Source organism: Corvus brachyrhynchos, unplaced genomic scaffold, assembly GCF_000691975.1.
Source record: "Corvus brachyrhynchos isolate BGI_N302 unplaced genomic scaffold, ASM69197v1 scaffold346, whole genome shotgun sequence".
In the NCBI taxonomy this organism is placed as follows: domain Eukaryota; kingdom Metazoa; phylum Chordata; class Aves; order Passeriformes; family Corvidae; genus Corvus; species Corvus brachyrhynchos.
Window position 1 is genome coordinate 416,751 of NW_008238644.1, and position 10,883 is coordinate 427,633.

Below are 10,883 nucleotides of genomic sequence, written 5' to 3' on the forward strand. Positions count from 1 at the left end.
GTTCCTCCAGGCTCGCAGGGAAGCGTTGGCATCGCTCAGCTCGATGAGAAACACAGCGTGGGCTGGGACACTCATTCCTTACACACCCCCTCCAGCAGTGCCTAATGCCGAGCCTTTGCCAGGGGGGAGAAGCCCACAGCAACTTCCCAGCCCCAGCCCCTGCACGTACATCACCCACAGGGCTGCTGAGTGTACGTTTAACAGACAGCAGATGAGATGAGAGGTGATGTGTGAGTAAGTGGAACTGGAGCTGCAGCTGTTGCAGTACTTAGTGACCACTCTCAGTAGAAGTTTTTCACTGAAATGCGGATACCTGCTTTCTGATGGACTGGTGCCTTCCCATTGTTGTTGTCCTTGTCAGTAAAGCTTTAAATTTATTCATGAAGCACACTGGAGCTCAGGTGGCAATAGCTAAATCCATTTAGCAGTAGGAATAAGAGGAAAGCCATTTTAATGTTCTCTTGCAGTGCTGCAGTACTTAGCAAACCCAAAGGATATTAATTACTCAGCATGCTCCGAGATGTAAAAGCATGAATTTATCAAGACAAATACATTCAGAACTGGGGTAAGTCAACAGTAATTAATGCCATGCAAAAAAGAGACAGAGAAAGGAAGGATTAGCTGGCCCTGTTGCAGGAGAACATGATGAAGCCCTGAGTTATTCCTGGGATATGGGACTAGAGTTGTGGTGAGGCATCTCTAACAAAAAAATTGGCATGCACCTGTCAGATATGGCCCTGGGATGGGGGGTTTGGTCCTGTTCACATTTCCAAGGCAGAATGATGCAGGCAGCCTCTGAAATGCTAAGTCGTGCTTGGCAGCCAGCAACAGCTTTTTCATGCAAAGCCTTTGATGTTGGAAGGTACTTGAGAAGAAAAGGGGCATAGGGCTTTTTTGTTTGTCACTGAATTTGTCTGCACTGTCCCAATGTTTTCATGGTGTTTAGCAAACATATAATTGTGAGCACAGCCAGAGGTGAGTGGCAGCTCGAGAGATGAATTGGTAGGCTCTCCTTGACAAATTTAAGCATAACATGTGTCTTTATACTGCATCCATTAGGGCAGACAAATGAGCCCCTGCACGTACATCACCCACAGGGCTGCTGAGTGTACGTTTAACAGACAGCAGATGAGATGAGAGGTGATGTGTGAGTAAGTGGAACTGGAGCTGCAGCTGTTGCAGTACTTAGTGACCACTCTCAGTAGAAGTTTTTCACTGAAATGCGGATACCTGCTTTCTGATGGACTGGTGCCTTCCCATTGTTGTTGTCCTTGTCAGTAAAGCTTTAAATTTATTCATGAAGCACACTGGAGCTCAGGTGGCAATAGCTAAATCCATTTAGCAGTAGGAATAAGAGGAAAGCCATTTTAATGTTCTCTTGCAGTGCTGCAGTACTTAGCAAACCCAAAGGATATTAATTACTCAGCATGCTCCGAGATGTAAAAGCATGAATTTATCAAGACAAATACATTCAGAACTGGGGTAAGTCAACAGTAATTAATGCCATGCAAAAAAGAGACAGAGAAAGGAAGGATTAGCTGGCCCTGTTGCAGGAGAACATGATGAAGCCCTGAGTTATTCCTGGGATATGGGACTAGAGTTGTGGTGAGGCATCTCTAACAAAAAAATTGGCATGCACCTGTCAGATATGGCCCTGGGATGGGGGGTTTGGTCCTGTTCACATTTCCAAGGCAGAATGATGCAGGCAGCCTCTGAAATGCTAAGTCGTGCTTGGCAGCCAGCAACAGCTTTTTCATGCAAAGCCTTTGATGTTGGAAGGTACTTGAGAAGAAAAGGGGCATAGGGCTTTTTTGTTTGTCACTGAATTTGTCTGCACTGTCCCAATGTTTTCATGGTGTTTAGCAAACATATAATTGTGAGCACAGCCAGAGGTGAGTGGCAGCTCGAGAGATGAATTGGTAGGCTCTCCTTGACAAATTTAAGCATAACATGTGTCTTTATACTGCATCCATTAGGGCAGACAAATGGAAAGTCCAGAGATGACTGCTCTGCAATTTAACAGTCACAGCATTTGGAGAGGGCTGATGCGTTCCTCATCACCAGTGTTGGGTCAGGCTTGGAAAAAAACAGCAAAAAACTAAAGCAATTTGAGCAAACAAGTCTAGCCATGCCTTATTTAAAGGTGGTTTGCTCAGTGTGGAGTGAGTACAGCCAGTGCTGATTGTTTTTCTTCAGGTCATGGGGATGACGCAGATGACTTCAACCTAGAAGATGCCCTCGTCACCAAGCGACGTAAGTCACATTTACACATTGTTTTAAAGAGGAGAAAACAAATAGATGTTAATGGATGCGATTTGTTCTTTGGGATCTGGTGCTGGTGGGAGGGTGGTAGAGGATACAACTGCCTCATCATCTCTGCCTGGGAGATAACAGGGTCTGGGTTTCCAGACAGGTGTAGCTGGGGACAGTCCTGGAGGAGCTGGCTGCTGACCAGGTGCCCTTTGCTTACTGACTCCTGTGAGGAACCACAGAGACAGAGCACACCTGTGCTCTGAGGTAGCAATGGCACTGAACTTGCCCTTTTTGCTTCCTTGCATTCCTCAGTAACACCTACCAGCAGGCCTGGCCCCGTTGGCCTGGAAGCAGTGCATCATCCACTCCCTTCCCCAGCTGGGGGGAACAGCTCGCTGTGCCCAGCCAGGGAGGGGCAGCGCCGGGTCCTTCCCTGCTCCCATGGCAGTGTGGTGCCTGGGAAAGCAAAGTTAGGGCGCTGCTCTGCTTTGCTGCAGTTCCAGTGTAGCCCATCAGTTAAAGGAAGCTCATTTCCTTGTGGGGGGCCTTGCTGCTGGCATTCAGCATTCAGTATTTGGTGTTTTACACCCCAAGGACCAAACCTAACTGCCAGCACAGCAGCTGAGGGATGGGAGAGGCTCATCTCCCTCCCTGGGAAAGGTCACACACCTACCCCCAGTGCCAAGGCTGAGCCCAAGATCACTGTGCACCCTCACACACCTCTGACTCCCTTTGCTACCCAGCCACGGAGATGCTGTGGCAGAGATGCACACTCCAGCACCCAGGACCCCTTGCTGCCCAGCCCTCGCAACGCAGTTCATGGTGACTGTCCCCAGACCCAGCACCTGGCGGGGCAGCAGCAGGGATTGCTCCATGAGCAATGCTGGATTCTGGGATCATGCAGAATAAACCCACATGTATTGAAGGGAAAGCTGTACCAGTGTTTGAAACCTCTTGTGCTGTAGTCTAACAACACACGGACACTTGTGCTGTGTTACTTTGGAGTTTATGTGGAATACGGGATCTCTCTGCAGCTCTCCTGCAGTGTGCCAGGATAGGCCACGGGATATCAGACTTGGTCACAGGGCTGATGCAGCTCATCTAGGATTTTGCAAGCCCTTTAATGTAGCATGTGAGGAGACATGGTTAGAAATGACTAATGGCCACCTCATGTGGAGAGAAAGTGGTGTTCCCCAGGCTGGAGTCCCATCAGTGGGTGAAGGGAAGAGGCAGCACTGTCCCCATGGCCTCTCCAGCTGCTGCATCCCACTTTGGATTCATGGTGTCAGCCCCAGAAAAAAGCAAACCAAGGGTCTGGAGTTGGGTCACATCAAACTATACCAGCATGCTGGAAATGAAGCCCAGCAGCACCACTCCAGTGTAATGGAAATTAATGGGAATGGAGCAGCCACAGCTCTTGCTCATGATTTATTCATATACTTGGTAATGCCAGCCACTATTAATAGGCAGTGGTTTCCATATTGCTCCCTCCCTCTCCCCTCAAAGGCTGGCTGTATCTTGTTTTAGCCCAGGAGCAGCCAGGGGGGCTGAGTATCAGGGTGTCACTGACAGCCCTCCAGCTGACAGGGAACCTCCTGTGCGTAACACAGCACAGGAAATTATCTGTCATGGGACTGACTGACCAGGCCAGGGACAATAAAACATTGGCAACTCACTGCTGGTTTCCATGCTGTTCTGTACAGCATCTGTCCTTGCCTGTCTGCCGCTGTATCCAGGAGCCTTAGAGCAGATTGTTGCAGCTGCCTGCTCTCCACCTGGGATGGGATGTTGGCTCGGCCCAAGGCAGCAGTGTGCTATGGAGCACTGGATTCCATTCTCATCTGTGGGCAGTCCTGTGGGACATTGCATGCAGGGTGTTCATGGTTCTGTGCCCTGAGTTTACAAATGCAGATGTCAGAAAGTTGTGGTGAAACCTTTGCCATTTATTCTGAATCCACAGGTGACATTTTTGGTGATGCCTATGACTAACACTTTTCTTCCCCATCTGTTTTGTCACAGCCACTCCCAAGGGCCCCAGAAAGCCGGCAGGTGGGACAGGTGAGACCTTCTTGCATGCACATCATCGCAGCCCAGTGTGGGGTGCACTTCCCGTGGGATTGAACTGTGTGAGTCCCTGTGGGCTGCCCGTGTGTGGCTGGGTGCTGCTGCCTCAGCAGCTGCTTTGGGACCCCTTCTCTTGCCTTAGGGAAGCTGGAGCTGGCGTGTGCACATGCACTGCTCCTGTGTGGCCAGAGAAATGCAATATTGATATTTCTGTCCATGCTGAAGGTGAGTGGCAGTGGAGCATTTACAGCCAAGGCAGAATTTTGCACACTTTGCAGTATCCTAATGGAGAAGACACAAATCACTGCTCAGCTACACAAGCACTTTTGTTCCTATCTGCTGGAAATGAAGCCCAGCAGATAGGGCACCTGCTAGTTTTCCTTCCAGGAGGAAGTCCAGAGGATATTTTCCTTTTTTTTTTAATTCCAAGATACCCCCAACCTCCACGTAAAGTCCCATCTTGGTAACACTTCCCCATCCAGGGAAGAGTGGGTCTCTGGCTGTTTGTGCACATCAAATGTGCTGGCTGGCCAGCTCCCAGCAGTGCTACAGCTGAGGAAGCTCCCTTAAATTCACAGGAGTTTTGTTGCCAGCTGCTCCTCTGGCTCAGTTCTGGCCAGAGAGTCCCTGTTAAATACAGCACAGTCACAGGAGCCGAAGTTTGCTCCTCCAACCCCGCTGGAGGAGCTTGCAATAAACTGCATCAGGGGAGCACTCAGAAGTGAATCCACTCACCCCCGCATGAGGATCTTGGCACAGATTTAACCCATTTCAGCTGTCTGGCTCCTTGGCCACCATGGTCTTTGCTAGGGACAAGAAAAGCCAAGTGCCAGAGGCACATGCAGGGTCAGTGTTTGGATCAGAGCCCGAATGAGCGGTTGTTCGATCCAGTAAACTCTCCCTTGGAAATGGACACATGCAGAGGCTGAGGCTTTGTCTCAGCTAGTTGCTTCTTCCCCAGGGAGTGTTTTCTGGATGAGTGATGGCACTGAGAGGCTCCTGCAGTGGACTCCCGTGCCCTGGCCCCTCTCTGTGCATGCCCTGCTCAGCTCAAGGTCACTCATGGGTGGCTGCGCAGGGAGCAGCGTGCCAGCCACTGGCTCAGTCCCACAGTCCCTTCTCATCTGCACCAGCTCTCAGGAGATGCTGCAGGTACCAGCAGGACTCCCCCAAAAGTGAATTATTTTGGGGTTGCTGGGGCTGGGCAGCAGCCACAGCTTGGATGGGGAGAGTGAAATGGTGGCCATGCTTTTCTGAAGCTTTTGTGATAGGTCGCGATTGAGCAGCAGAGTGGCTGGATGCCCTTTCCAGCTCTAGCCTGACATGGGAGCCCCTGGCAATGGTGCAGCATGACGTGCACAACACCCACAGAGTGGGGTGTGTGCCAACAGCCTTGTGCTGTCCCCACAAACAGGAGTTTAACAATCCCTTCTCTCCTGCAGACTTCGATTTGGCTGATTACTTTGACACGCCTGTGGAGACTACCACCAAACCAGCCAAGCCGACTCCCAAGCCCTTCCCCAGGCCAGGGAAGCCAGGTAACACAGAGCTCCCCGCAGGCTCGAGCATCCCCAGGACACCCAGGGGGAGTGAGTGGTGCTCCCAGTGTCAGCTGAAGCTGTGTAAAGACCAGAGCACTGAACTGGTCCAGTGCAGCCCCAGTCTCCCGGCAGGGGGGGGGATTCCCTCCCAGCACTCATCTGAGCCCACATTTCAGAGGGTAGTGTCATTTTGGTCTTTTTTTTTCCTCCCTTCAGACAACAGCTTTTGGGATGGCATTCGCACCACCACAACCAAGCAGCCAAAAACAACAAGAGCACCTCCTAAGCGTAACCCAGGTGAGCATCATCTCCAGAGCCCCTGCTGCTTCACTCCAGCTCTGCTGCTGGCATGGGGGGAGGATTTGAGATGTGCCATGATGGTGCCACTGCCCTCATCCCAGTATTTCCCACCTCTGGTCTGTTTGCTAACCTGAGACACCTCAGGAAAAAAACAAATATCAGAAACCACAGAGAAGACAGGGCATCTGGGCATTACCCTGTGCTTCCTGGGGGACCTCGGTGATTCCTGGCCCATGTTTCATTCCCATGCCTGCTGGAAGGCTGTGAGCTGCCTGTTCCCCCATCATGGTACAGCTGTGTTGGGCTCCACTGGCACACACCCACAGGCTCAGGGCACCCTGTCAGCTGGGTGTTCTGCTGCCTGCCCAGGCAGGGTTTTGGCAAAAAGTGCTCCCAGGCTTAAAAAAAAAGAAAAAAAAAATTTGGACCAGAATAAACTCAGGAGTGCACTGGTGGGAGGGCTGGGGAGCTCAGTTGGCTCTGTGCCGTGGTTTTAGCTGCTGTTTAGCAGAGACAATCTCCTCTGTCAGAGCCAGGCTGCTCAGGGGACCAGCTGAACATTCACAGAGGAAAAGAACTCCAAGGAATCAAGTCACAGGCTGTTCCAGCCAGCACGTGAGCATGGTGCAGCCACCTCCCTTCCTTCCACTGACTGTGCCCTTGGGGCACCAGTTTGGCTCTGACTTTTCCTAGTGGCCTCATTTATCTGATTACCTGGCACTCCAGCCATGGGGACACTGTTTCTGCAGGAAGGACATGATGTTTCCCACCACAGCAGCGTGGGGGCATGGAACAGGGTAGGTTTGGAAGATCTGCCAGGAGGCTGCATAGCAGAATTGGAGATCTCTTTCAACAGTGCTTTTCCCTGATTAATGAATTAATTGCAGAGTTCCTCAGCCTGTCACCACACTGCTAACCCTGGTCTTGTTTTCTAGAAAAGGATCCTATGGATTTTGACTTGGCTGATGCCCTTGATGATAAGAACGATAGGAAAGATGGTGGGAGGCCGGATGTAAGGCCAGGTGAAGGTAGGCTGACCTCTCCTCTCTGTCCTGCTTGCTACCAGCCCCGCTGTTCCCTGGGACCTGCAGGAGATCCTTCCCAGCTCTTCACTGTCAGACACCATTCCCACCAAGTGATGGGATAAAGAGAAACAGGCACTGCCTGGTCCAATGTCCTGCCCACTGCCAGCATCCACCGCCCCTGTCCTGCCCACCCAGAGTGGGGATGTTTCCACAGGCAGCTTGGTCCTGGGGAGGGAAGGAGCCTCTTCCTCACTGGTTCAAGGCAGAAGGGGACTCTTCCTAATGACTTGCACCCTGTCTGTGTGCAGATTTTTTTTCCCAGGGTCTCTTCTGATCCATTAAGTTGTGGTGGTTGTGTTGAGTTCCTCCATCCCCGTAGCTGACAGCTCTTTAACCGAGGGCATGTGCTGCTGGGGTTCACAGTCACTGCCAGGGTGTAAATCTAGAGCAGGCTCAGGTCCCGGCTCCACTCTGGGCTGGGAGGGTTTTTTTTCCTTCTCTGAAATACTCCAGTGAATGAATCATTTGTCTGTGAGGATTGTTCCCCTGAGCACTTGAGCTGGGAAACAGACTTTGCACGGCTGGTTTATTGATGTCAGGATGGCCGTATACCCTGCTCGCACGCGTAATTAACAGGCAGGTATTTTATTACATTGTATTAACTAGGTGACTTGTCTGCACTTTGGTATTCTGGGCTTGCTGAGGTTTCAGGCTCCTGCAGGAAAGGTTGAGGCGTTGAGCTGCTGGAACGTGGCGCTGGCCACAAACCAGCACACGCGTTCCCCCGGCATCGCTGCTCCCTGGACTGCCTGGGACCTCTCCAGGCTCTGGCATAGTCAGGGCTTTCATTCTTTTCACACTCATTACTGAGCCCATAAATCTGTGTTTTGTGGTAAGCTGATGAATAAGGGAGTCTCTTCCAGGCTGTTAAGGCAAAGGAAACTCTTCCCAAGACACAGCATCAGAGGAAGAACCTTTTGCTGTCTTGGCCTTGGATCTCTGCTCCCATCACACACCTTGCTGCACCCCAGCGCTCCCTCTGGGACTGGAGCTGAGATGTGCAACAGCACCACTCATTCAGCTGCAGATTCACAGACCTTGTTTCTCTGTACTTATCCTGCATTAATTAGACTTGCCCACTACAAGATAACTTTTTCACCTGTACCAAAACATGCTGGTGCTCAATTTTTCCCCTGGACTGCTCTGTCCCTCTGGGAAGGATAAGGGTCAGCTCCTGCCTGCAGGACCCCAGGCCCAGCTGGTGCTGCCAGGGGCTCACTGGTCCCCAGCAGCATGGCCACAGTACACACAAAACACTTCTTCCTGCCTCCTCCCCTGCCAGCCAAGGCTGAGCACCAAAACATTTCATGAACTCTTAAATACATCAGTCATTTCAGTTTAAAAAATACAGTAGCATTTAAACTAGTCAGTTATTACCTTTTCTGTGACCTTAAAGTAATTCAGGGTTAACATCTGGTAATTGCGAGAGAAACAGAATTACTTTTTGACCAGTCCCAGTTCCCCACTGGGGATGGAGCAGCCCATGATCCCAACCTCCAGCACAGCTGTGGCTCCCTCAGGTGCCAACCACTGTTTGTTCCTGTTCCTTTTAAAGGATTTTCAGATGATGACCTGGCCAGCATTGTGGACGGGGGCTACAGCCCAGACAAGAAGAAGGGTAAGTGGTGACCTACGTATGGTGGTTTTCTTTAGCAGTCATGGCTCAGGGTTACCCCCAGCTTTTAGAAAGAGCCCTGTGCAGAGCAGTGCTCAGCTCCATGGCAAAAGGGGTCTCAGCCATGGAGACAAGGGAAAAGCTTTTGGCCTCCCTGGTCATGCCTGGTGCCAGCAGTTGGAGGTGTGTAGTTTTGATTCCATGGGGGCTCTGCAGCTCCAGCTGCCACCAGGGCAGACAGGACCTGTGCCTCCCCTGTCACCTCGAGGGCATCCTGGTGCCATGAGCAGGTAAATGCTTTCGTTTGCCTTCCACCAGTGTTTGGAACAAGGGGGAAATCCAGCAACAATCAGATAAGCCTGGGCGTTCACAAGGATCCACAGTATTAAATATTAAAAGCAGTCGCATAAAGAGCTGAACACCACGAGCCAAATCAACATTTAATAAATCCCTGTGCCAAGGACAAGACACATCAGAGGCATTAATACAATGCTGACCTGCTTCCATAAATTCCGGATGTGACTTGGCAAGGGCTGCAGTTTCCAGTGCGAGCAGCTTCTCCTCCCAGCCCAGTTTCTCCGGGGAAGGCGATGTCAAAATAGACTTCAAGCCAATTGAGGGTTCCCTAACATGATGGAACTCAGCCAGTCACCTCCTGTGACTGCCACCAGTGTGCTCTGTAACACTCTGACAGCCCTTCAGGTGTTCCCTTAATGCTGAGGAGTGGAGGTGTAAAACATGGGGGTGAGGGCAGCTGTCAGACAGGCAGAGATGTCCCATGCAGAGGATCCCCCAAAACTGCCCCCATGCACACACAGAGGGAGAGGAGCAGCTTCAAAGCCCTCTGAAACAAAAACGAGCAGCCCAGCGGAGTGCGGGGCAGCAAATGCTGCATCCCATGGGGGGCATCTGCCCACCCCCAGCCCAGGGCTGCACTGCCACCCCCCTCCTGTGTCCCCTCCCTCCCAGCACAGCAGTGGGGGCAGCAGAGGGGTGCAGGGGCACTGACGGGATTGTGTCTCTGCAGGTGCCAGCGGCAACACCAACAACAACAACAGAGGTAGGTGCCACCATGGCTGGTGGGATGGAAGGGGTGGTGCGTGTGCCCATCACAAAGCTCTCTCTGTGCCCCACAGGGACAGGGATAGAGACAGGGACAATCGCCGGCATTGCCAGCGGCCTGGCCATGGCGCTCATCGGGGCTGTCTCCAGCTACATCTCCTACCAGCAGAAGAAGTTCTGCTTCAGCATCCAGCGTAAGTCCTTCCCCAGGCACCTCGAGGCACGCAGCAAGCACACAGCTGTTCCACCCTGAACCCCACTGCCATTGTCCACCCAGTGCCCCCCAGCTGGCAGAACAAAGCCCCAGCCATGGGTCATTGGGTCCCCCCATCTCAGGCTTTCAACAGACAGGAGCCCACCAGCAGTGACAGCCCCAGGACCCACTGCCATCCCCAGGGCCTACGCTGCCCCTCACACCCCCCACATCCCTCACACCCCCCACAAACACAGCCCAAGACCAAACCACCAATACCAAACACAGTCAATATGAAAAAAAACATCCCACCCCAAAATAAACAAACCAAACCCCCAACAATCTCAGCAAGCCATAAAAACTCACCAGGCAGCAGGAAGGAAGCAGGGGCAGTGTCGGCATCTGGGGCTTCAGCCCACTGCACCCTCAGCAGGTGTGTGACAATCATTGCAGCAAACTGCAAATTAAGCAGCAGAACTTAGTATTCCTATAAAACACCTTTTGCATGAGCTGCCCCTTAAAGCTGCTTGGTGCAAGCACTGCAGGAGGATCCTCAGCCTCAGCCCACAGCACTCACCTGGCCATGGTGGGCTCCTGTAGTTCTTCATGGGAGGGAGGCTGCAAGCAGCTGGGAAAAGCTCTTTTTTTAAATTAATCTATTGAAATCTCCTGTGAGTCTTGTTTGCTCTAGGGAAAGGGTGTTTGGGGTTGGAAATTTCTGCTGGAATCGTGCTATTTTCCCAGTTGTGCCTGAAACAAACAGCATTTTG

At 51.8% G+C, this 10,883-nt stretch overlaps 1 protein-coding gene across 1 annotated transcript in view; it reads left to right on the plus strand.

The window, feature by feature from the left end:
* Nucleotides 1-2,142: 2,142 nt before the first annotated feature.
* Nucleotides 2,143-10,883, plus strand: part of CD99L2 (CD99 molecule like 2) — a 14,984-nt gene continuing 6,243 nt past the window's right edge. The window contains exons 1-8 of the mRNA XM_017737535.1: nt 2,143-2,253; nt 4,273-4,311; nt 5,760-5,855; nt 6,075-6,155; nt 7,094-7,186; nt 8,799-8,861; nt 9,886-9,918; nt 9,995-10,114. Coding sequence (XP_017593024.1) covers nt 7,105-7,186; nt 8,799-8,861; nt 9,886-9,918; nt 9,995-10,114 — 298 coding nt within the window. The 5' untranslated portion in view covers nt 2,143-2,253; nt 4,273-4,311; nt 5,760-5,855; nt 6,075-6,155; nt 7,094-7,104. The remainder of the gene's footprint in view (nt 2,254-4,272; nt 4,312-5,759; nt 5,856-6,074; nt 6,156-7,093; nt 7,187-8,798; nt 8,862-9,885; nt 9,919-9,994; nt 10,115-10,883) is intronic.